Source organism: Arachis duranensis, chromosome 9 (assembly GCF_000817695.3).
Source record: "Arachis duranensis cultivar V14167 chromosome 9, aradu.V14167.gnm2.J7QH, whole genome shotgun sequence".
In the NCBI taxonomy this organism is placed as follows: domain Eukaryota; kingdom Viridiplantae; phylum Streptophyta; class Magnoliopsida; order Fabales; family Fabaceae; genus Arachis; species Arachis duranensis.
The window spans coordinates 113621329-113647219 of NC_029780.3; the positions used below are offsets into that span (position 1 = coordinate 113621329).

General features: G+C 33.2%; 4 protein-coding genes across 7 annotated transcripts; 3 read left to right on the forward strand and 1 right to left on the reverse strand.

Annotated features, from left to right (window-relative positions):
• Nucleotides 1-1126: 1126 nt before the first annotated feature.
• Nucleotides 1127-4776, reverse strand: LOC107467342 (uncharacterized protein At2g27730, mitochondrial). 2 transcript variants are annotated; one of them, XM_052254815.1, is made up of 4 exons: nt 4475-4776; nt 4321-4404; nt 2768-2820; nt 1127-1314 (listed from the first exon to the last, which is right to left on the reverse strand). In XM_052254815.1, the coding sequence occupies exons 1-3, from the start codon at nt 4625-4627 to the stop codon at nt 2794-2796; spliced, it is 264 nt and encodes an 87-aa protein (XP_052110775.1). In that variant the 5' UTR covers nt 4628-4776; the 3' UTR covers nt 1127-1314; nt 2768-2793. The 2 variants fall into 2 exon arrangements, with proteins under 2 accessions (XP_052110775.1, XP_015941890.1); XM_016086404.3 differs by lacking the exon at nt 1127-1314 and having other exon boundaries at nt 2590-2820; nt 4475-4766.
• Nucleotides 4777-6458: 1682 nt separating this feature from the next.
• On the forward strand, nt 6459-9317 carry LOC107467341 (uncharacterized protein At2g38710). The gene is made up of 5 exons (XM_016086402.3): nt 6459-6748; nt 7387-7506; nt 7800-7914; nt 8303-8396; nt 8871-9317. Exons 1-5 carry the CDS (start codon nt 6645-6647, stop codon nt 9071-9073), a joined length of 636 nt encoding a protein of 211 aa, XP_015941888.1. The 5' UTR covers nt 6459-6644; the 3' UTR covers nt 9074-9317.
• An 8578-nt stretch (nt 9318-17895) lies between these two features.
• On the forward strand, nt 17896-20733 carry LOC107467337 (omega-6 fatty acid desaturase, endoplasmic reticulum isozyme 1). 3 transcript variants are annotated; one of them, XM_016086393.3, is made up of 2 exons: nt 17896-18561; nt 19442-20733. In XM_016086393.3, the coding sequence occupies exons 1-2, from the start codon at nt 18455-18457 to the stop codon at nt 20598-20600; spliced, it is 1266 nt and encodes a 421-aa protein (XP_015941879.1). In that variant the 5' UTR covers nt 17896-18454; the 3' UTR covers nt 20601-20733. The 3 variants fall into 3 exon arrangements, with proteins under 3 accessions (XP_015941879.1, XP_015941881.1, XP_015941882.1); XM_016086395.3 differs by lacking the exon at nt 17896-18561 and adding an exon at nt 18657-19089; XM_016086396.3 differs by lacking the exon at nt 17896-18561 and adding an exon at nt 19114-19302.
• A 1270-nt stretch (nt 20734-22003) lies between these two features.
• LOC107467339 (vesicle-associated membrane protein 727) lies at nt 22004-24517 on the forward strand. The gene is given in 5 exon segments (XM_016086399.3): nt 22004-22166; nt 22645-23101; nt 23188-23308; nt 23970-24032; nt 24128-24517. Coding segments are annotated over 4 exon segments (726 nt in total). The 5' UTR covers nt 22004-22166; nt 22645-22703; the 3' UTR covers nt 24272-24517.
• Nucleotides 24518-25891: the final 1374 nt, after the last annotated feature.

Sequence of the window (25891 nt, forward strand, 5' to 3'; positions counted from 1 at the left end):
GACAACAATCTCTGATTTGCTTGTATTGATAATTGTTTTTGTAAAATTATCGCTAAATTAGTTTAAATATTTTTGAAAAAATTAACCATAAAATATATATTTGATATAAGTAAAAAATTTCTAGGACAAAATTAAAACAAAATAAAATTTAGGAATATTTTTAAAATTTATAACAAACTTCAAGAATAACCAACTTGAATTAATCGAGTGATTAGCTCATTCATCTGCTTAAGAAGTGTCGGAAATTCGAATCCCAACTTGTGCATGTAGTAATCTATTGATCAATGACAGACCGTTAAATAAAATTCAGATTCACAACGAATCAGTCACTGATATATTGAGTTGGAAAATACCATGAAAAAAAAAAACAGACCTCGAAGACAAAATATACTTTATCTAAAATATAATTTGAATGAATTCATAAAATAACAAATTAACGCAAGATGAGCAGTAACATTCCAGAGACAGAAAAGAATGGTTAGTACCAACGCCAGAACCAACAACACCACCAAAAGGTGGAAGCTTACAATGGGATTTGCTACACGTTGGGCTAATCTTGCAGGCCAAGTAATCTTGTTCAGTTTTACTTCCTACATTTCATACTTGAGTTACATTAGCTTCCTTCAAGAGTAAAAATAGACCTAATAATCCAACTAGATAATTCTAATTAATAGTAAAATTTACTATAAATAAAATAATAATGACGACAGAATCAATCAAACAATAATTAATAATTGACAATTGATATTCTTTTCCTCTTTAGCATTCCACCATCATATTATCCCATTTCTTATTTTGCTGATCTACTAAATCATTTACTTATTTCTCTCTCATCTTATCAATTCCTCCCTAATCTATTTTCTTCCCCTTTCACTCCCTAATTTAAAACCATGCTAATCCAAGAACGAAATTTGTCCGAACCACCACCTTGTGAATAACATTATAGAAAATCTAGAGATGGCAACGAGTTCTCATGAGGACAAGAACATGACCCCGTTCTCCGCCTCCAAAACCTATTCCTATTTTCGTTACGGGTAATGGAGACTCCGTATCTGTCAAAGACTAGAGTCTCCACAAATTTTTGTAAAAAACAATAAAAATAGAAAAAATAGAAAAAATAAAAAAATTTAAAAAAACAAAGATAATCCCAAATTACATTAAAAAACAACTAAACATAATATTATATCCATAATTCATAAACAATCAAACATAATTCATCACATTATAGAAATATAATTCTCCATAGTTCTCTAGCCTTCTTCATTCTGTAATAGTTGTAATGGGAATGGTAACAGATTCCGATTTACTTGAATCCTAAAAACATAAATTACAGAAATCACAAACATAAATCATGCAAATCAGAATAGGAATAAAAAACATAAATCATAATTAACCTAAGTCAAAAGAATTATAACACAATCACATAGATTATGTAAATCAGAATCAAAATAAGAAATTGTAACATATAAACAAATAAAATTACATAAATAACAGAATTAACAAAGCATCACATAAATCATAAAAATCAGAATCATAATAAAAAACATAAATTATAGTTAACCTAACTCAAATCAAAGTAAAAAAACAAAAAAAAACGTAAAATTTTTTATTCTTCAAACCACAAACTAAAAATCAATATCAAAATCACAAACTTCAAATCAAAATCAAAATCACAAATGCTTCAAATCAAAGTAAAAAAAATTCAGAATTCACATAAGCTACTTATCGAGAGCAGAGGCTCAAAGATCGGTGAAGATCGTCGACGGCTAAGAAGCGGCACAGATGCTTGTACGCTCCGGCAGCGAAGACGGCAAAGATTGAGAAGCGGCGCAGAGGCTCAGACGATCCAATGGTGAAGACGACAAAGACTGAGAAACGGCGCAAAGGCTCAGACGCTCCAATGGCAACGACACACTGCAACTGTGACATCGAGATTGAGAGGAGAGGATCTTAACGTCAGTGAGGGACTAAAGGGTAGGAGTTGGCGGTCGGAGATCGGCAGTGATGAATCCGTGAGAGGAAATGGTTTGAGAGTGATCAAGTTGAGTTGAGGAAAGGAGAGGACAGAAGAGAGGAGCGTAACATAAGTGACGGTTAGGGTTTGCTCCAACTCTCGTATGTTTTATATATATAATAGGGACAGTTTAGTATTTTCACGTAAACGGGGTTTAACGGATCCCCACAAGGCAGGTACCACTAGTCCCGCCCCCGCCCCAGCCCCATATAATTAATAAACAGGTCCCCGCCTGTCCCTGCGGGTTCAGAAAGCCCCCCATATCTACCCCCAGCGGGTAAATCCCCGCGAATACCCGCCCCGCCGGGGTTTTTGCCATCCCTAAGAGGATCACATAAACCGTTTTGAAATCAAATCTCACCGACTCATCATCTACAATCCTAACACTACAACCAAACAAAAGCAAGTCCGCGCTGTTCGATCCTCCTAAGCATCATCCTATTCTTCAAACAAGAAGCTTTCATCTATTCAACTGGTCTACTCACACCCAACAGTTATAACACCGAAAGTGTAACTGAATATTTCACAATTTCCACATACTGATCAGAAATTTAGAATGGCATTCACATCCAACAAACGCGAAGCAAATAAGAGGATCATATCATAACGAACTTCATGAAGCTTGATGGACGAGACAGCATGGTTACATATTTCAACATACAAACAAACACGAAACACAATCTATACAAAGACCAAAGTCCACTTAGAGTCAATGTTTTTATTTCCCATTGATTATTTTCCACTACTAGTGACCTTGATAGCAAACATGACAGACAAACTCATCCCTTGTGAGATCCTTCAGGTTTCTACAGAGAAGAAAAAACAGTTGTGTTAGGATTGTGGGAAAGAATTAACGGATAGCAAAAGATTAGCAGTTAAATTTCTGTAGAATAGTGTTAAACTGCTGTGGAACAAAGACACATATGGCCACCAGGAAAATATCACTGCCACCTACTTGGAGCAAAATAAAGGCAATAAAAACTTCAATTCAAAGAACATCTAAATATCAACTAAATTCAGGACATCAACTTAATAGAAGAACCAAAAATACATCAGGATAACCACACAACACATCCACACAGTGATGCACATGACTGGCACCTGCAAGTGCCCATTTGGAAATGTCCAAAAAAGCTGAAGAATACAAACAACCAATCTAATAGAGATTGGCATCAGAACTAATCAAAATTTAGCACCCATATGAAATGGAAGAACCGATGACGTCCTTCAAGGGAACATTATTTTAATTAATTGGAATGTTGATCGAGTTGATAGATGTACTTGATATGGTGATATGTAGCACAGAGAGATAATAACATAGAAAGTTTGAACTTAACAAGCAGGCTATTTCACCATTTCCTTGTGTAAAAGATAGAATAAACTTGTGTTAAAGTTCGGTAGTGTCTGATGCAATTTGATTTGAGAAAGAAAAGTGAAGTAACCCTGAAATCATAATGCAGCTCTCAACTACTATGCTAAGTGGCAATACATGATTTCCAAGAAACAATTTGGAGATCATATGGGTCATATGATTGTTACCTAACTTGAGATGCTACAAAAGGGGAGCACCATTGTAAGATTAAACTCGCAATTAATTTGCCCAAGGATACTTACAAAAATAACTCAACATAATCTCAATATGACTTTTCAACAATAATAAAACAACATACACTAAGCGGAAGAGAAACAAAATCACAACAATCTCTATTATACTCTCCTAAAATAGAGAGGAAATGAAGGCTTAACATTACTGACATTCTCATTGCAAATTCACTAGGAGAATAGCATACATAAGCTTACCTATTTAAAGACACAATTACATGGCAAATTACATGAGCTTGCATGTTTATAGAATTGATACTTCATGAACTCTATGGTGTCTTGACTAGATACAGTGCTTATCAACTTTTTGCAATTAACCTTGTAATTCATGAAGCATTAGGCTTATAGTTTATTGATAAGCTTAGTTTAAATATACCAACAGTGATTGAATTTTTCTACCGAAGATTCACGATTGGAATGCAAACCATACAATGCTTGAACTTAATTCTAAGATCTAAAACGTTTTCCAGAGGCCAATGTCTTAATTAATAGTTGTAAACCCTAAATTATAAATTCAGTGAGAATAAATTTATCCTATCGTGAAAACACACATCCGGCTCGAGTCAAACACAGGGTTCATAACAAAATCAAATGTTCAGAATCATATGATGACGCATGTAAATATCTAGAGAGTTGATGTTTAGACATTAGAGTAGCGAAATCGAATCCCTAAAACACCGATGAGAAGAATAAAAATCAAATACCTTGTCAGAAGCGTTTTTGTCCTTCTCAGCTTTTTCCTTCTCAGCTTGCTGCTTCTGTTTCTCCAACCTCTCTCTCTCCCATTTCTGCAGAAAACAAATCATCGGAACGGGGCTTCGAATAAGGAGAAGGGGAAAGGGTGGAAAGGGAAAGTACCTGGATGTAGACGTTCTCTTTGGCCTGCTCCTCTTCGCTGAGAACCCTACCTTTGTCGCTGTAGAAACGAGAGAAAGCACCGCGAGATGTTGAGTCCATGAAGCGAGTCACGAATCCCCGAGTGAGAAGCACCGATCTCATGTTCATTGACATTGCCAATATTATTATACAACACACGCAAGAGGCGGTGCCTTCCTTGTTATGACGATTACTGCTGATTACTACTGATTTGATGATTAGGGCGAGAGTGAGTCAACGGATCTACAACCTTCGCCTTTTATACTCACTCACTCATCCATCACTATTCTCGGACCTCACTCGACCCGGTCAATTCGCCTAGTCTCGCCCATTTTTTCCCCTTTCCTGTGGGCTCTGCGTTATCCATCAAGAAATATGTCGCAATCAATGTGTGTGAGGATTTAAAATGGTACACGCCTTCAATTAAACTACATTAAATACAAAAAAATAATAATTTAATAATAAAAAAATAGAAAGTATTGAGAGTCAATGGTCTAAGTGTACAATGGTCTAAGTGGGTTCATGACATGGTATTAGAGTTCTAGATTCGAAAGGTTTCGATCTTTGGTGAATCCCAAAATCAGCTTAAACTTTTGGGATAAGTGATTTTATGAGATTAAATGTTTATTATCCCTTGTACACATTATACGCTTAGGCCATTGGCTCCCTAGCAATACTCTAAAAAAATTTGTTGATTTTTTTTTGGTATTGAAAGAGAATTAAAAAAAGGGGAACTAGATAAAAATGGGAAGTGGATCCTCTCCGGTAGAAAAAAAACTAAATGATATCTAGTGGAAGATCTCACCCTTCATTATATTCTCTCTCTCATCTATTTTTGGTCCCACTTGTAAAATTAAAGGTGGGAGATTATACTTTATTCTCTCAACTAACAAAAAAAATGGAGAGGATCCATTTCCATAAAAATGTGGCCAATAAGATAACTTCTCTAACATTTTTATGAAGAATTATTTTTTTCTTATGATTTTTCCTAATTTTTAATCTATTATAAATTAAAGATCTATTTAAAAATTTGTTATTAGTCAATAAATTATTATATGTATAAGATAAATTTAAAATCTGTTATTTACTTAAATAAAATTAGTAAATTAAATATTAAACTAATTCAAATTAGTTAACTTAACTTTTTTTTTGTTTCTCATAATATCCTGACACACCAAAAATTAATCCGTTACGGATTTGAAGTCTACTTAGCTTGATTTATTCATGCCGATTAACATAAACTCATTGGAGTAATTTTGACCTATTTCCTAAATTGGGCTTAATAAACGGAAGCGGGCCAACATGCTTCAGTTATTAGATTGGGCTAAGAAGGCCTGCTAAGGCTCCTACTTGCTCTGGGCTTGTATGATACGTGATGACGAATAATGCATACACACTCGACCAAAAACCCGAATAGTGCATACACACCAAAAACATCTTGCAACATGAGAATAGTCACGGAAGTTGATACTTTTTAGCTAGTTTATTTTGAAATAGTGAGACATTAAAAAATATATTTGTTGATTTAAAAATTAATACTAAAATTTCTGTTTTATCTCTAAAATTTTAATATTTTAATATTTTTAAAAAATAAAAACACAAAATACTAAAATTTTTAGGAATAAAAATTAAAACTTTAATAAAATTTTATATTTAAAATACTTTTATTTCAATTAATTAATTTTAATTTTATTCTTTATGTAAATTAAATTAAAATTTTATTCTTCTTTCAATTTTTATCTTTTATTTTTTATATTTCAGTCTCAATTTTTTCATCTTTGTCTCTCTACCAATCAATAGTTTATATGCGAGGTGAGGTGAGGTGACATTGAAACTTGCTCCACTAAAAATTATTCCAAGATGGAGAAAAGCAAGAGGGGCAATATAGTAAAAAGAAGAAAATGCACAATACTTGCAAGGAAGCCCAACAAAGAGAGAGAATAGGGAAAAGAAGAAAAAAAAAAAGAAAAAGGGATTGCTAGGCAGGTAGGTAGGGTCCAACGACTCCAAAAGTCTCGCCTCCCAATTTATTTTGCTGCGTCTGTTATCGGCTTCCGAAGAAGGAAGAATCCGAACGGCAGCGCTTTCAGAATTTCGATTCTGAAAAGCTGTTCCTAACAATTCTTTTCGCAACTTTGAAACCCACGCAAAAATGGTGTCCGCCAACAAGGAGATGGTTGTGTACTGCTTTGACACCCTCGTCGCTCACTACAACAGTGACGATGCTCCTCCTCCTGCCTTCGACGAGGGTCAACAGTAATCTCTCTCTCTCTCTCTTCCAATTATGTTATTTCCATGTTTCTATTAAGTGGCAACGACTCCAAGGTTGAGCTCACACTTCATTTATTTTGTTCTTATTCTGATCGCTTATTGTTTAGATTTTTACAAGTTAATCATATTTAGATAATTTACTAATTTTCATATTCCCTGTGTGAATTTCACCCTGTTCTCTGAGTCGTTTCCGTTAGTAGGATATTATTATAGCTGTGACCGGTCAGATGCTAACGTTTATTTGATTGAAGGGAAATGTGGATTCGGGGTGGGGAAGGAAAGGTTTGCTTTCCACCATGGTTGTTATAAATCGTGCTTTATTGCTTATTGCTTACCCACAACAGTTAGCTATGGCGGGCGTTGCACTATGCACTGTACACATCAAATTCAAGTAGAAAATTTTGGTTTGGTATAATTAAACATTGTGTTTAATAAATATTTGGATTTGGATTGTGCCGTTCGCCAATAGCAACTATAGTGTAGTTTTCATTGTATGCTCTTGTAATTAGGTCTTGGATTTGTTAGTTTTAAGAAGAAATATATGCCTCTCTCATGAGATTATCATTTATGTTCCAGCCATAGTCTATGATATGCCTGTTTGAAGAGAGTGTACTTTGTTTCAGCCCATTATTTGTTACATGGAAGAAAGTAGTCAATGGCGGCGAGCCTCGACTTCGGGGATGTATTGGTTCTCTAGAAGCACGTGGCTTAATCAATGGCTTCAAAGATTATGCGCTCAACAGGTGTGTTGGCATATTAGTACTTGAAAGATTATGCTTCAAACTATGATTTTACGTAAACTGGTTATGAATAGGAGTGAATCTGTCCTAGATATACATGCATTTACTGTGTTTTTCTTTCTCCCATGATAGTCTAAGCATAAGGATTTGTTTAGTAAAAGTAATGTAACGTCATGAGGTCCTTATAGTTTTCGTTTCTCTTTGATTTGATTCACATCCATATATTCATACTTAAAACTTTATTGGCCTCAAATTCATGATAATTCTTATGTGTTTGCTTCTAAAATTTCTTGCAGCGCTCTCAGAGACCGCAGATTTCCACCCATACAGGCAAAAGAGCTTCCTACTTTGGAGTGTACAGTATCTATTCTTACTGATTATGAAAATGCTAACGACTACCTTGATTGGGAGGTATGTGCTTGATTTGGCTATTTTGGTTTCTGGGGTGTAATGATCGTACAGTGTTATGTAACTATGTAGTGGTCTGGCCTAACGTGCATGTTTTTCACTTTTTTTTGGGGGGTGCCCCAACCCACAAGGTTGATTTTGGAGGCAAAAAATGATTCTGAGTTTTACTCTTTGTCAAAATCAGTTTTAGATGAAGCACCAAACATAAACTGATTTACTCCAAGATCAATTTTAACTGAATCACTTCCAACTGAACTACAAAAGCAGAATTGATGACACTCTTTTTGTTCTAAGGACACCACATCTCCCATTTATTGAGTTTTAATAGCTGGCAATCACTTGGAAGTTGGAATTCTTTGCACATTCAGATTCTACTGGTTTGCCTTTGCAGGTAGGGACACATGGTATAATTATTGAATTTACTGATCCTGACTACAACACAAGGCGAAGTGCCACATACCTGCCTGAAGTGGCTGCCCATGAAGGTAACCTTTGCCTACAAGCATTAATTTATATGTGGGAGTTGTCATTAAGTATTTTGTTTGAACACTAAAACAGTATTTTCTATTTCTTTTTTTTTTTTGTGGGAATTCTTACCTAATCATCAAAAACTGTTCCAAAGTAAAAGGGCATGCTCAATCCAAACAAAAATTGCAGAGAAATTATTCCCCCCAAAAAAGAAAACACTATCTTTATTACCTACATAACTTTAACTGACATGGTGAAAGCTCAAGGAGAATAAACTTCATGTTTCCCTTTGGTTGTAGTTTGTTAGTGTTTCAAAGCAATAATGCTATATTTCTGTCTGCACTCCAGAATTAAACAAAAATCTCAGGCTAACTATAAAGATTATGGAAAGCACTTTCACTTAATTGTCCAACTTCAGATTACGTAGCTACATTTGCTATTTTCCTTTTTAGTGAACACAATTGATTAACAAAACCTTTGATTTGATTCAGGTTGGACTAAATTAGAGGCCATCGATTCCTTGATACGCAAAGCCGGCTACAATGGTGTAATCACGGAGTCACTCAGGAAGCGTTTACAGCTGACCAAATACCAAAGTACCTTATTTACAATGCACTACAGTGAATATGTTGCCTATGTGAAGCAGGCAAGAGGTGAAGCTCCTTCTATTCTTGGAGCCAAGTTACGCAACTAGTATTCATTTCAAACTAAACTTTTCCAAAATTGCATAGCTTCTTTGGTTAAAGAAAGAAGACTATTTCCTAAAGAAAGGAAAAGAAAGAAAAACAGGTGCAATTTGTTCTTTTCTTAATTGAACCTATTGCTATGATTGGTGCAACTCTTTCACATTCTTCAAATTCATTTGTTTTTGAAGAAATTAGTAACACTGGATTCAGTTATTTATGAAATATTCAGCTCTTTTGAACTGCTTTATGCCAGTCTTGAAGTGTACAATTTATTTATTTTTTAAAAAAAGTTCATGGATTTATGGATAACATGTCGGGAAATAATAAAAATGGTACCGGTTAAAACACCACTTGGTAAGGATCAAAATCAGTATATTTTTAGTCTTAGATGTAATAAAAAGAAGGACAATGCATGCTTGATTAAATGGCTATGTCTCGTGTTCTTTGCATGATATTACACATGGCGCCCCTGTGCAGAGCATCTTAGTTCTGCCCAAACCATTCTTTTGAAATGATGAAAATTCAGAAATGGTTTTGAGCGAAGGGACTAGAGTGATGTGCACTCCAAAATGGATCTTTTTCATTTTTTTTTAGGTGTAAAGTACTTAAGTGTGTGATCTTTAATTCTTTAATTTTTTTTAATTTTTTTTTTGTTACATCTATAAAATGTATGATGAGAAATTATATTTTATTTTTTTAAATGAAAAAAAATTGAGAAAATCCAATTTCTGTGCAATGTTGGCCAAATAATATCTAATCCTTTAATGCTTTTTCTTTATTTTTTTTGTTATACTTATAAAATATATAATAAAAATTCATATCTTATTTTCTCAAATGAGAAAAAAAGAACTGAGAAGATTCTGTGCCAAAGATCCAATTTATGTGCCGTGTCGGCCAAGTAAAGCCCTGCGTGAACGCGTGTTAAACCAACACCCCATATTCATGTTACGCTCTTCGATCTTTATGGCTCCTTGGATTTGCATTCAATTTTTCACTCAGAAAATTATGTTCCGATTAGATTCTTTTTCTTTAACATATAGATTTTTATTTTTTACCTTTTTGGAGGGGGGAGTGGGGTTTGTTTGTATTTGGGTTTGAAACAATAAATTAATGAATTAATTAATATCTACTCATTATAATAATTTGTCACTTGTTTTGTTATTTTATTGTTTGGTAAAATATTAGTTTAAGAAGAAAATTGAAGGTTTATATGTATAAAATATATATTAAAAATAATATAAATAATATATATTTATATAAAAATATATAATAATTGATTTAATAATTAATTTTTTATATAAATATAGTATTTTTAATAAGAATAAAGACCCAATTTGATTCTTGTTCATTTTTACGACAAATAAGGTACTCTTTGTCTAAAAAAAATGATACTTTGATCCTTAATCTTTTTATTTTAGGACAATGTGATTCTTCTATTAAAAATTCTGTTAAATACTAATAGTAATGAAAATTAAATTTTGTGGAGATTTTATTTGTAATTTGTGAGGTTTTAAATTCCCACAAACTAAAACAGTGTCCTATTTATGAATTGATGCATCCATAGTTGATTTTGTGCTTCTAGAGCTTGTACTTATTTTTCAAATTATCGACCTTATTCTTGTATTGTTGTCATATAGGATATTTGGTTAATTATTTAACTTTGACCTCACGGTGGGACTATATTAAAGTTAAATGAAACTTTTTTGCATTCAAATAGGACACTTTAAACCTTAAGGAGCAAAACAGGATTACACCTAAACGTAAGGGACCAATTTAGTACTTTACCCAAAAGTAATTACAGTACGAAGATCTTATAAAGGGAAAAATAACACCGACAAAAAAATAAAATAAAATAACATTAATGTTGATGATATTTGTATTAATGACGATGACAATAGAAAAAATACCGATGGTGATAAAGTATGGTTATACAATGGAAATAATAGAGGTAGAAGTGATAATTACGAGAATGAAAAAGATGATAGTAGTACTTGTCATAGTTAGTTATATCATTGAAAAAATTTTGTGGGAAAAACCCCACAAATTATAAATAAAATTCTAACGAAACTAATTTTTGTTACTATTAATGGATTTTTTAACAAAGGAGTCGTATTGTTCTAAAATGAAAGAATTGATGACCGAAGTGTCCCTTTTTTGGACAAAAGACGCCTTATCCTTCGTAAAAATAGATAAAAACCGGATTGGATCTTTACTCTTTTTAATAATAAAACTCTTCATTTTACTATACACTAGTAGATACCCCCTCTATGTAAGGGAGGTTTAGATGCTTGAAGGATGAATCTCAGAATGCTCAAAGTCATCGATGACAGAAGATGGCAAAAAACGTATTAGGACAGAAGACTGGAAGCGAAAGGTGAGGAGTGGCACACAATGCAATATCGAAAGAACTCAAGAACTGACAAAGTTTTCTCTTCATTGGCGACTACGGCGATATACATTGAAGGAAGATTTGAAATTGTCAAGTTCTAGTTCTTGAGGAGACGTCCCACAAGGCAATTTGTAGCATCATGGACCAAACTTTATCCATGGGTTCAAAATATCTCAATCTTAACCTTATCTGTTCTCAATTTGTGGATATCTAACTCTATCCGCGAGTTACCAAAAAGATGCAACATTATTATATAACTTGATGAGTATGCAAATTAAAAATTTAACACAAATAACACAATCATCCCATAAATAACACAACTATCCCATAAACAACACAAAATATCAAATATTCAATTCTATATAAAAGCCTTTACTAAAATTAATAACACAAACACAAATAAAATCCTTGGAAGTCTATGAGCATTATATTTGATATAATTTTGTATTTATATATCATTAAAATAGAACTCGCTTTAAAAATAAATTCTCTCAAATTTTTTTATAAAGTGTGATATCTTATCATTAATATCTTTTCTCACATGTTTTTTTTGTCTCACTTAAAGAGTGTATGATAAAAGATCACAGTACTTCACAAAAAAAATTGAAAGAAAAAATTAAGAAGATCCATTCTACATATAGGACTCTTAACCCGCACCCTACCTGCTTCGCACTCAACTCTATCCACTGCGGGTAGAATACATACTGCCACCGGTACTCTTTGTTGGCGCCAACTAGCCTCGATGACGAGGTTGAATTTCAAACCAGGGAGGGAGCAATGCCGACTTGAAACCAATTGAGCAACATCTAATCATCATCAGAGGGTCTCTGTCGAGCTCAGTCCTAAGGAATGGCGAATATACAATTTGGGTTACAACTCTAAGAGGGAGAACTTATAGAAAAATAAAATTACTTTTGCACCTCTATTTTATCTATTTCAAAATGTTTAATTATTCTGTTAGTCTTTATAGTTTTACCAAATTTTTAGTTAAGTTCTTATAATTTTTTCTTTTTCAATTGAGTCTCTACATTGCTTTTAATTTATAATTAAGTTTTTTCTAGTATAAAAAATATTAGAATTAACTAAATATTTTTTTACAAATTGAAAGTATTCATAATTAAAAACTTAACTAGATCTTTGCCTGCATGTATTTTGAAAGAAATATTTGATTAATTTTAACATTTTTGATACCCAAATAAAAAAATACAAAAACCTTGTTGAAAATTTGGTGAAACTACAAAAAACCAACGAAATAATTAAATCATTTCAAAAATACCTATGCTGTTAAAACTTTTCAATTTTTCACAACCAAATTTATTACCCGTATAATGTACAATAATTGTAACATTGAGCAATGTCACATGTCTTCTCTTCATTCGCAATAAATATAGTCACCAGATACGTATATCAATATCAAATTGAACCTATGAAACACTGACACTTTATTAAGTTACTATGTCTATATGTCAGACATATTTTTGATACGACATTCTTTTGACACGCGTGTCTTTTTGTCTAACTGTATCTTAATAAAAAATTCTTTTTCTAACATGTTTAGACACATCTAAATACCATCACGTATCAGTATGTCTAATTTTATTCTTAACATATATTCTTGAAATAAATTTAGAAATAATATATTATTATTTATAAAAACAAAAAATTTTCAAGCAGGTTCAATGTGGTCCTACAGTTAAATTTGACTTTATAGTTAATAGAATGAGTGATGTAGATGTTAATAACGTTATTAATCAAGTCATATCATTTTCTATGTGATAAAAGAAACATAACCAAAACCTTCTTGTAACACTTCTTCTTGTTAATTTTTTTATACAAAATTCCAAATTCTAACAATCAATCATTAACACTTCAAAATCAAAGAAAAAACTTTTATATTATTGATCGTTGGTAGATCAATTTTAGTTTTACTTACATATTGAAGTTGAATATTGGCTCTTCAATATAAGAATTATTTGTGTCAAATTTAATGGTGGGATAATATTAAACTCACTTAAAAAAAATTTTGAGCTTGAAATAAGATGTTTAAAAATTTTTGGGAATGAAATAAGACTTTGAAACTATTGAGTTAAGAAATTAACTAACATAATTGATTATGACAAACATTAAATTATTGAGTTAATTACCCAATTAGTTTTGATTATTTTGGTTTAGTGATGCAGGCCAAAAATCAACATACAACAGCAGCTCAAAATTAAATGAAAATAAAAAACAAGGCTGGTGAGCTACAAATCAATAGAAGCCCAAAGAAAAACAAAGCAAGAAATCTAACGGGTTGCATGAATGATATTTGATCCAAGCTCGATTGTTTCTCTCATTCAAACCCCTCCAATTTTCTTTCACCAAAAGTAACGTTCACTTGTTCCCTCATGGTCAGAACTCAGAGAAAGAGAGAGAGAGAGAGCTTAGCTCCTAAACTGTTCACCAAAGAAGCAAGAAAGAGAATGTTTAGCAAAAATGTTGAAATCTAATCACCCACATCAAATTGTGATGGTTTCAGTGGCTAAGAGAAGGGGGGTTGAATCTTAGCCCCCTTTTTTACTTGCTAACACTTGCTGGACTTAGAGGAAACTTTTCTGTTTTTAGCTCGTCCCTAACCACGAGACATTTTCATTTTGTCTCGTCACTTGACACGAGACATTTTTTATTTTTCATCTGAACAGTAAAAACAGAATTGAAGTAGGAAGAGAGATAGAAGATTACACCCAGATATATCCTGGTTCAGCTGCTAAGTGCAGTGCAGCCTACATCCAGTCTCCATCACAACAATGATAGAATTTCACTATAATCATCCAGATTACAAATTGTAAAGTGCTAACCCAACTTACAAGGGGATTCCCACAGAATCATGAAACACAACACAGATGTACAAAGAAACTCTAAGACATCTATGGCTTTTTCTTTTAATTTTGCACTCTCTGTCTTTTTTCGCTCTATGGCTTTTTCATACAAACCTCACTTGTTTGCCTTTTTCCATGAGACTCAAGACATGACAAAATTAAACAGAAAAATTACAAAATAGAAAACATTGAAGGAGAAGAAAATCTGTAAGCTTAGGTAGCTATGAGACTTCTGTGCCTTGCACTCTCGCTTTTCTTTCCTTGAATCAAACCATGACTGTTCACCCCTTTTATAGAGAGGTAAAGCCTTCACAGTTGAAACACACACCCGAGCTTAGCTTCCTTTCCTTCAAAACGAACCGGTTCGGCCACAGAGAGAGAAGAGGTAACTAATGCAAAAACCAACATGCAAATACCTCTAGTCCTTCCTTGGTCATCACTCTTCATCAATCCGAGCGCTCAATCCTTGGCTTCCTCTCCAAGATGGATTTTTGGCCCTTGATGCTTCATGATGATGATGGCTTCATTTGCTCCAATCTCTGCCTCTTCCATCACTTCGCCACTCTAGCTACTTCCTGTGGTGGTTGAGCAGAATCAGAGACAAGCCATCCTCCAAAGATCTTCTTTGCTGGCCGAATCTTCATCTTTCTTTTTGAGTATGAAGGATCCGAGATTACGTCACTAAATCTTGCCACTTTTTGGTGATTATCTCAGCCACAACATACTTTTGGTTTTCTTTTCCTTGCCATCATTAACTTGATAGACTTGAAGCATGCAGCTTCTTCTTTTTCTTTTTGGTAGCTTAGTGTAGCTTCCATAGTTTCCTGTGTAATAACCGAAGAAGATAAACAAAGATGAGAGAGAGGAGAGAGAAATTTGAACACTAGCTAATGGGTAATGATAAAGTGAAATTAAAGTCCAGCTTCCCTTGCATAAGGTAGCGTGCAGCACAATGGCAATCAATCAATTCAGGTGCAAATTTCTCTCTCATGTTTCCCATGCAATAAATGGCAATTTAATGAAATTTGGAATCCATCACATGGTATAATGCTTGTATCCGTTGGAAGCATGAGGCAAATGTTAACATTTGCTTTCCTGATGGATTTGAAATCAAGCATTGGATCTTAAGCATATAACATAGTTGGGCTTGGAGCAACCAAAATCATTCTAGCCCAAGTAGTTTATTTTCCATTCAGCCACAAGAAACTAACTCATATTAATGCTGAATATTTTAATCATTGGGCTAGCAACATTTTCTTTTATTTCGGCCCAATTTAAAACACTACATTGTCTCAGCCACAATGATCACAATAAATTAATATCAAGGCTGAAAGTTCATAAGCATATTGGGCTTGCACCAGAATTTCATTTTCGGCCTAACTCAAAATCTGCACAACAAAATTATTAATTAAGCAAGTATGAATTAAGATCAAATTAATAATTTTGTAATTAATTATTTTAATAATGTTTGTTCACCATTAAAATTAAATTAGAGTTTTCCAAACTCATCAAATTGTATCAAGAGAAGTCAGAGGTAAAAGGTGATTTATTTCCTTCTACATGCATATCATTTTCTTCTCTTCATCTTCAACTCCATGTCACTCCAAATTGGGTTACATAGGAAATATGATCTCTATTCTTCACTGCTGTGCATCTACGGTCATAAGTGTGTCTGGGGACCAAGTTGTGTTTCAATGGCTAAGATATGGGTTTACCATTGAAAATACTTGTTTATGCTGCCCTATAGCTTTCGGTCAACAAAGAAGAGTCAGAACCACAACTTCTAATTTGGGGATTAAATGAAAAGTGACCTGGTGAGTTGGTGAAGCACACTGCTTTAGGGTTGACCTAGGAGAGAGGAACTCAGCAACATGCAGGGAGATACAAAAGAAAATTTCTCATCATTCTGAAGCGAAGGAGAGATAACCAGTGTTTTGAAGTTTATGTTCTGAGAAGAATTCTCTAAAAAAGTTCATCAACTTAGACAGTGCTACCTAGTCAAAGGAACATTCCGCCAGAATGAGGAACTAAATCACAGGCAAGCAAATCTGGTTCATCACATAGTAAAGAGGCTGTTGAAACATCAATCTCCTTCATGCTTTACAGATTGTAATTTTTTTTAGTGTTTATATTTCTGTAGTTTCTTGAGGTAAAAGGCAGAATGAGAGAGTTCAAGTAAAAGTCTAAGAGTGGAAAGAAGCTGAGTGATACACTTGAGTGAAAAGCCTTGAGTGATTTCAGATTTCTTTATGTTGATTCTGTGTCTTGTATCTTGTACCTGTGAGGTACCCTTTTCTTAGTTGGGTTAGCACTAAGAGTGAAGAATTAGGTATTAGCATAACCAAGTCAAGTTAGGTTAAAACTTGAGTGTGAAAAGATTGTGTCAATTCTGTGGAATTGGTGTATTTAATACTTTAACTATAGTGAAAATTCCACCACTGTTGTGGTGGAGACTGGACGTAGGTTGCATTGCACAAGGCAACCGAACCAGGATATATGACGGTGTCAGCTTCTCTCTTCCTTGTTCTGTTCTGTTTTCTGATATTCATGAGACAAAATGAAATTGTCTCATAAATTTTTCGCTGGTGAGTTCAAATAGATTCAGATTGCAAGTTTGTTTAAAAGGGTTTTTCATTAAAGTAAAAGAAGGACATAAATTCAACCCCCTTTCTTTAAGCCTTCTACAACGTTGTCATATTTTATAAAAATTTAAAATTCGTGTGTCTACGTATTTTGTGTTATATCGTATCTGTGTTTCATAGAATTTAAGCTCAGAGACATGAATTTAACCCTTCGGCAACTTATCTGTAAGTCAACTCCAAAATCATTCATGTAGTGTTTATTTTTTTGTGGAGACGCTAATCTAATGTAAAAGAAAAGTCCTTTAACTTATCTCATTCTAAGCCATAAATGTTCCTTGTTTTTTGATTGGTGGAGGAATTTGGTGTTACAAATTGGACTTCAAAGAATAAGTCCTCAAATAGCTCGACTGATTTTGATTATAATTTGGAATATTTGAAAGGAAATGTGTCAACGAATTTTCAAATATGTCCAAGAGTCTCTAAAAATAGTGCTAGCATAATTGCTTAAGTTAAACTGGAACTATTTATTTTACATTATGCATAGTATGTAAAATTTTTTTTCAGTTACTTTTCTATGTTATTTTCTTCTCTCAATTTCACTAGTAAATATTTAAAAATTTTATTTTTCTATTTTGTTTATCTTAACTTTTGGATATTGTATTTATTTATCTATGAATAAAATACAACTATTATGTTAAAAAAAAAAAAAAAACTTATTAGGGTTGATGCTAAATTGGTGGGTTAGATCGTCATTGATCATTGATCACACCAACTAAAATACCTTAACTTGTTGTAACTCGAAATATAGCACACTGTTTTCCCTATAAAAACCCAATGTGAGTGAGACAACAACTTAACGCATTACATAAAACCTTAAACGTGGCTGCGAGATTCATCATAGGAGAAGCACTCACTTCTCTTCTCTCTGTTGGAATTGCTTTCACGGTTTGCACTATGTTCCTTTAATTATAAAACATTCTGCTTCTGCTCATTGTATTCTTCTATATAATTCATGCAAATTGCTCTAAAAAATTGAACTCGTGTTGCTGGTTTCTTCTTGTGTCCATTTCTATAACATCAACATGCATGCTTGGATAACTTTTTATTTTGATCTTTTATAATAACCTTGAATTTTTCTGAATTTTGAAGCAAAGGGGTGAGGTTTTCTTCCATGTTATTTCTACTGGATTTCAGATTCTGCATTAAACAATATCAATGAGAATGCTGACAAATTTCTTTTATCCTCAGACACACAGTTTTGTTATCCCAGCTGGTTTCATAGCCGTTCGTTTTTCATTTTTCTTTTATTTATTTATTTATTCTTTGGAATCTCTGAAGATTCCCTTTTTTCATTGAACTCCTTCTTGGAAATGACACCTATCATTTATATCTTTACATATAAGACATGAAAATTGTCATATAGAAATAGGAATATCTCTTAAACCATAAGATTATTCTGTTGCAAAATGTTTTCTTCTCCCCATCACTTTTTCTTTTTAATATTTTTATTTTCTGGCTCCAAGTCCAAGCAATAATTAATGGGACCCTTTTTACTTTTTCATGGATAGTAAATATATAAATAAGGAATGTAATGTAATACAAAAACATTACAACTTCTCTTCTTGGAGTATAGTTGCATTTTTTTCATCCATAATCTTTTCCTTGAGGTTAATCTTCTTTTCTAATTTGCCTTGAAAATGACTGAATTATATTTGATTTTACTTTTTCTGTTAGTATGAATTACTAAACCAGAAATCCATTGCCATTTCCTTTAGTAGTATAATTCATTCTGGTTGAAGAGAAAAATTAGAAGAAAATATTTGCATACATTAAGGCATTAGTTTTGATGGCATGTTTGCAAAAAATTGATGTATCATAATTGCTTCTGGGCCCTCACTGATATATGATTTTGTCATTGTGTATTTGTGTTTGGTTTATGATAGTTTCTGTTTTTGCATGTCAACCTCACACGTATACTAATACAAGTGAACCTCAGAATCATGCCCCTTACAACTATATTATAGTGTGAAATTAATGTTTCTGTGCATGTGTCATGTGAGTCTGTGACACTGCTACCACCATCCAAAATCCAAAGAAGTTGTGTGTGTTGTAGTGGTTAACCCTTGACACACTCTTCATGCTCTTTTGCTCTGTCCTTCATTATAGAAGATGCATGCTTTCTTGTCAATTGAAGGGTGCAAAACATCATCACTCATACTAGTCACTTGGCATGATAAGCTAAATTGTGATATTTGAATGCCACATGTGTTTGGAAATTGGTGTCTATTGTGTTATGCATTTTCACATCCTTTCTTTTCTTTTCTCTATTTTTATAGGATTCCCAAGGCATAATAGAACTTCAAATAACTGGTTGTAATATCAGAAATCCTTTCTTTGCTGTTTTTCTGGTCATGGTCTAAGTCACTCTCATCTGCAATGACTATCATTCATTCATTTTCTTAGATATCAGAATCATTAGATTACTGATTATTGACTTGCTTTGTAGTAGTGCAAAGTGCTAACTCTTTCTTTCTACATTGGTAACAGGAGCTTTAACAACACAACAATGGGAGCTGGAGGGCGTGTCACTAAGATTGAAGCTCAAAAGAAGCCTCTTTCAAGGGTTCCACATTCAAACCCTCCATTCAGTGTTGGCCAACTCAAGAAAGCAATTCCACCACATTGCTTTGAACGTTCTCTTTTCATATCATTCTCCTATGTTGTCTATGATCTCTTAGTGGCCTACTTACTCTTCTACATTGCCACCACTTATTTCCACAAGCTTCCATACCCATTTTCCTTCCTTGCTTGGCCAATCTATTGGGCCATCCAAGGCTGCATTCTCACTGGTGTTTGGGTGATTGCTCATGAGTGTGGCCACCATGCCTTCAGCAAGTACCAACTTGTTGATGACATGGTTGGTTTGACCCTTCACTCTTGTCTATTAGTTCCTTATTTCTCATGGAAAATCAGCCACCGCCGCCACCACTCCAACACCGGTTCCCTCGACCGCGACGAAGTGTTTGTCCCAAAACCAAAATCAAAGGTATCATGGTATAACAAGTACATGAACAATCCACCAGGGAGGGCTATCTCCCTCTTCATCACACTCACACTAGGATGGCCCTTGTACTTGGCCTTCAATGTTTCTGGCAGACCCTATGATAGATTTGCAAGCCACTATGACCCTTATGCTCCCATATACTCTAACAGGGAAAGGCTTCTAATTTATGTCTCAGATTCATCTGTCTTTGCTGTAACATATCTGCTATATCACATAGCAACTCTGAAAGGTTTGGGTTGGGTGGTATGTGTTTATGGGGTGCCATTGCTCATTGTGAATGGGTTTCTAGTTACCATAACCTATTTGCAGCACACACATGCATCATTGCCTCACTATGATTCATCCGAATGGGACTGGTTAAGAGGAGCATTGGCAACAGTGGACAGAGATTATGGGATACTGAATAAAGCATTTCATCATATAACTGATACGCATGTGGCTCATCATTTGTTCTCAACAATGCCTCATTACCATGCAATGGAAGCAACCAATGCAATAAAGCCAATATTGGGTGATTACTACCAATTTGATGGCACCCCATTTTACAAAGCATTGTGGAGAGAAGCCAAAGAGTGCCTCTATGTGGAGCCAGATGATGGAGCTTCTAAGAAGGGTGTTTATTGGTACAAGAACAAGTTCTGATGCATAGTCAGAGTTGAAAACGTTTGTGTTAAATTAGAAACTTAAGTACTTTAGTAACTTGTAATGGTCATCAACAATAATAAACAATGTGTGTGTGGATTTGCCATGTAATGTACTACTACTACTACTACTACTAGTTTTTGTGAAATACTAGTTTGGTGTGACTTGTGATCATAGATTTATTTAATGCAATATTGCTATTGTGCTAAGCATTTTGAAAATTTCTTCCTTTTTTCTTTTTCTTTTTTTTTTCTTTCCCCAAAGATGCAGATCTATCTAAAAGAAGCATACGATAAGAGCAAGTTTAACATTAACTACTAAGAAATCTCATTAATTTTTTTTTCACTCCATTAAGTTATTTCTTTCCAAAATGGTAAAAGATCTAATGCATACACAATTACACATATTTTATTAGTGCTGATTTGGGTTGGTAGATGAGATCAACTTTAAGGCTCCTATATCTTGCTTAACGAAAGTTGTATCTAGCTGTTTAAATTTGAAGTAGTATTTAATTAGTTTATAAAAATTTAATTTTAATACACTAGTAAATTAGTTTTAACATTTTATACATACATTTAAATAGTTATATTTTTTATTAACTATATGAATGATTATTTAAAAAAAATAAATATAATTAAATAATTTTGTAAAATATTTTATTCTATGGATGCATTAAAATTAAGTTCTTAATTTATAACTAACACTCTCTTTTTATCTTTTTTATTTTCAATTTTTTCAAAAATTCATTTTAAATAACGATAATTTAATCATTTAAAGTTATTTAAAAAAATTTTTCCATAGCCAAATACTTTACAGCATATATTCCTATTCCCTTAATTACTTTAAAATAATAATAATAACAATAATAATAATACGACATGTCATCCGATACAATTACTCTTAAGTAGACATGTATAATAAATCTATAGAATATAGTACGAATTTTTTACGATAAGTATGTACTAATTGCACCTTTACATCTTAAATTCTTATGAATAATACTACTACAATAATGTTTGAAAAATATTAACATTTCAGCTCAAATAACTCAAAATTAATTAATTTGGTATTTATTAATTATAACTAAAATAATAATATAATTTTAAATATAATAAATATATAATTATAAACATTATATATATAAAATTATAAATATTAAATTAAACAAGATAAATTTAATTATTATTTTTTTAATATTACGGGAATAATATGTTAACTTTTTACTTAACAAAATGTAAAAAGATCAGTGTCTAATTTTAAAATCTATTCATCAAAGGTACAAAGAGTTAAAGATAATTAAATCGAGTACATGTAAACGTAAAGATAATGTCATAATAAAGAGTAATTAAATACGAAAAATAATAAATAGTAATTAAGGAAATTATAGGAATAATTAGTGTTGCAGTAACACACTAAACCTTGTTTACCAGAATTGCTTGGCGAAGCAGATAAAGTAACCGCTGTCATCTTTTTCTCCGTCAACACCATCATTCATCACTTTCCATTTCATCTTCACTGTGCTTCCGCACCAAGCAATCTAACATCGATTTTCTCCGTTGAATTCAGGTTCCTCTCTCCCCCTTCTCCTTCTCTTTCTCTCTTTTTATTTTCTATGCAAGGGTCGATTTTTATCAGGATTCGTAGATCCCCAGATTAGATCACAGGGTTTGGTTGGGTTTCTAGTTTTTAGACTCACTTTTGTTAAAGTTCTCTCTTTTTCTCCATTGGGTTTTTCTTGCTTAAGCTGTATTCCCCATAATATCAAAGGATCGAAGGCGAATTGGGATTGTAGTTTTATTACTCTCTGTTCATCATTTGACTGTAGATTTTGCTAGATCAAAACCGTGCATGCACCATAATTGTGAATTGGATATTTTCCTTCAGTGATTGCAAATTGTGAACATTCTTTTTCTGAACAGAAAATTTTTCATTCGGTTTGGCTTATGAATTGAACTAGAACCTAAAAACCTAATTCTTCAGTAGTTGTAGTTGTCATAACTTTTTGTGTTTTTTTTTTTTCATTTTAATTAATATCTGTTATTAGCAGGGTGAGCAGGTTATTGTGGTATTGATTGTAACTTGTGGTGGTGGTGCTTTGTGGAGATGAGTCAGAGAGGTTTAATATATAGCTTTGTTGCCAAAGGAACTGTTGTCTTAGCAGAACACACGCAATATACTGGAAATTTCAGCACCATTGCTGTTCAGTGCTTGCAGAAGCTGCCTTCAAATAGCAGCAAATACACATATTCATGTGATGGTCACACGTTTAACTTCAGCTGAAATGTTTCCCTCTGCTCTGCAGTTTTCCTTATTGTCGCAGATGAATCGGTTGGAAGGAGTGTTCCTTTTGTATTTCTTGAACGGGTGAAGGATGATTTCGTGAAGCGATATGGTGCGAGCATTAAGAATGACAGTGCCCATCCACTTGCTGATGACGATGAAGATGATGACTTATTCGAAGACAGATTTAGCATCGCCTATAATCTAGATCGTGAATTTGGGTTTGTATATGTTTGATCCTTTTTAAGTGTTTTTTTAACTGCTTTATGCTGCCATCTCCTTAGTATTTTCTTACCGTGTTGCTCAGACCAGCGCTTAAGGAGCATATGCAGTATTGCTTGACCCACCCGGAAGAAATAAGTAAACTATCGAAATTGAAGGCTCAGATAACCGAGGTCAAGGGAATAATGATGGACAACATTGAGAAGGTATATTACTCTAAGCTTAATGACACATACATGGACACAATTCTTTTGTTGACATCAATCATACATTAACCGAGTCCTGCATCTTTGTAGAATGCTGATTTGTCTTGAATTGTACTGTTCTATCTCCATAGTGTAGCCCCCTTACAATGGAAAATTAATTAATTACTAGCTTGTTCAATTAAAATTTTGAATGTTGCACCGTCTTCTTTTTTATTGTTTTGAGTGTGTTGGCATGATTCTCAAGTTGCAAACCAGCAGATTTTAATAAGGTCAATCAGTATTGCATTTTACCACCTTTGCTAGTTTCTAATATCACAGTGAACAAGAATTTTAGACAATTAGGATGTAATAAACAATTTTGTTAAGGGAAGTAGAACAAAAATGAACAATTCCTTTTCGTATATGTATTTAGAAAAGGCATGCAACTTCAAACTGGCAACCATGGGCTCATGAAACCGCTTGGTGTTAAATTTCATAGCATGATACCATGTTCTTCAAAGTTTGTAATTCCATAATTTTGCATCTGGTTACTCGTAAAATGTATATGCATATCAATTCATTGGCAATGACAATTAGACCGGCACAGAGAGGATGCCAACCACTTAGTTTAGATCAATATTAAGAACTTTTAACCAACATTCGCACTCTCACTGGTCTGAAGGTTTTGGATCGTGGAGAGAAGATTGAACTTCTGGTTGACAAAACAGAAAACTTGCAATTCCAGGTATGTATGTATTTATTATTATTGTTTGAATCAAGATAATCTCTATGAAACAATTTACTAATGTGATTGTTTGTATTTACCATTGAAAAATATAGGCCGACAGCTTTCAGAGGCAGGGGAGGCAGCTAAGAAGGAAGATGTGGCTGCAGAATCTCCAGATGAAGCTGATGGTGGGAGGAGGAATCCTTATCTTAGTCATAGTATTGTGGGTTATTGCTTGTGGTGGTTTCAAGTGTTGATGGGATTTTGGAGCTATACGAAAATTGAAGTCTAAATCAGGGGGATGCACAAAACATATTCTACTTGTACATGGAATTTGGTGCTGAAATTTGTGGTTACTATTGCTGAACCAAGCACATACATTAGACAACATAATTTAGCTGCTTGTTCATAACGTTTGTTGCTGCATTTATAATTGTATGTAATAGACCTTTCATAGTTCCTCCTTGCCTTTCTTTTGTTCAAGTAAATTATATTTGTTCCTAGTTAAAGCATTAACTAAAGCAACATGACTGAAAATGCGCTTACTACGGTCTAGGTAGGATGAAGAAGACTACATCATATTCATATCCCAATCAATAATTCGATAAAAGTGAGGTTGCATATTGATAGATTAATTGTATTCCAGTTTGGTGAGGTTTTGATTTTTTAAAAATGATTAGTTTATTAATATTAACTTAAAAAAGTATAGTTTTCTTCAAAAATTTATAATAACTATCTTTAGTAAATTAAAATAAAAACAATTTAATAAATATAAATTAAAAAATTATATTTGGTAAAATTATTTTTAATATTGTAAATATTTATTATATTAAACTTTTTAACTCTGAAAAGTATTTTCATGTTTAAAAACATTTCTAGTTTTCAAAATTAAAAACATAATCACATTGTGGACCTCTCCAAAAGACTTTACAAATCAAAATTTAGTGTACCTGAATTATGCTCATACAAGTTTAATTTTAATATACTAATAATTAACAATATAAAGTTTTGGCCTATTAGAAAAAACTACCATTTGTATCCATGAATTTTTGGTATCCATGAATTTTGCGAACGCTGACAAAAGTACCCATCAAACAAGAAAACTACCGTTGTATCCATGAAAGATGGGTTTCGTGTGATAATAGTAACCAAACCGTAATTTTTTGTTAACTTTTTAATAAAATTTCCAAATTACTCCTTTATCTTCTCTAAGTTTCAAACATTCACCACCATCATCCTTCGTCTTTCTCTGATGCTACCAGCCACCAAAAAGTTGAAAAGATAAAAAACTGTGGATTATTAATTATCTGAAGTTATTGTTCAAATATTATGGATTTGTAGATCTGGTGCAGAAAAAGAAAAAGAAGTTTGAAATTAACAAAAAAAACATACATTTTGGTTTCTTGGTGTTACTATGGGAACAAGAAGCGCAAAACCAAGAACAAGAGGCGCAGAACCAAGAGCCTTTGGAAACGGAAGAAAGGATAGGTCGGAGATAGAAGATGTGATAGCCTCGGTCGCATTTGTTGCAGAGGAGGAGCTTTGCTGGGAACTCACCGGAGGAGCAGCACTTGCTGATGATGTCGTCGTCGAAGGTGGGCTTGGGAGTGTGGGTCCTTCTTCACCCCGCATTCCCCTGGCCTTGCTGAATTCTGCTACTTATTGCTTTGGAATAAGAAGAACAACAATATTCAGGTTGAAAATGTTGAAGAATTTGAAAATGGTGTGCTTTCTTAGTGTTGTTGTTGCATCCGAAGAAGAAATAAACAAGGGTAATGATGTTAAAGTTGATTTGGATTTAGATTTGGAGAACAAATTAGAATTGGAATAAAGAGAGATGGAGGTTGAGAATAAAAGTTAGAAGAAGACATGAGATG

What these genes read in the sequence shown, in the direction of transcription:
- LOC107467342 (XM_052254815.1), bottom strand. Translation starts at nt 4,627, where the DNA reads ATGTCAATGAACATGAGATCGGTGCTTCTCACTCGGGGATTCGTGACT. An exon ending in AAGAGAACGTCTACATCCAG is followed by an intron (nt 4,405 to 4,474) that starts GTACTTTCCCTT and finishes TGTTTTCTGCAG; the next exon opens with AAATGGGAGAGAGAGAGGTT. An exon ending in ACAAAAACGCTTCTGACAAG is followed by an intron (nt 2,821 to 4,320) that starts GTATTTGATTTT and finishes TCTTCTCTGTAG; the next exon opens with AAACCTGAAGGATCTCACAA.
- LOC107467337 (XM_016086393.3), top strand. Translation starts at nt 18,455, where the DNA reads ATGGATAGTAAATATATAAATAAGGAATGTAATGTAATACAAAAACAT. An exon ending in TCCATAATCTTTTCCTTGAG is followed by an intron (nt 18,562 to 19,441) that starts GTTAATCTTCTT and finishes CATTGGTAACAG; the next exon opens with GAGCTTTAACAACACAACAA.
- LOC107467341 (XM_016086402.3), top strand. Translation starts at nt 6,645, where the DNA reads ATGGTGTCCGCCAACAAGGAGATGGTTGTGTACTGCTTTGACACCCTC. An exon ending in AAAGATTATGCGCTCAACAG is followed by an intron (nt 7,507 to 7,799) that starts GTGTGTTGGCAT and finishes AATTTCTTGCAG; the next exon opens with CGCTCTCAGAGACCGCAGAT. An exon ending in ACGACTACCTTGATTGGGAG is followed by an intron (nt 7,915 to 8,302) that starts GTATGTGCTTGA and finishes TTGCCTTTGCAG; the next exon opens with GTAGGGACACATGGTATAAT.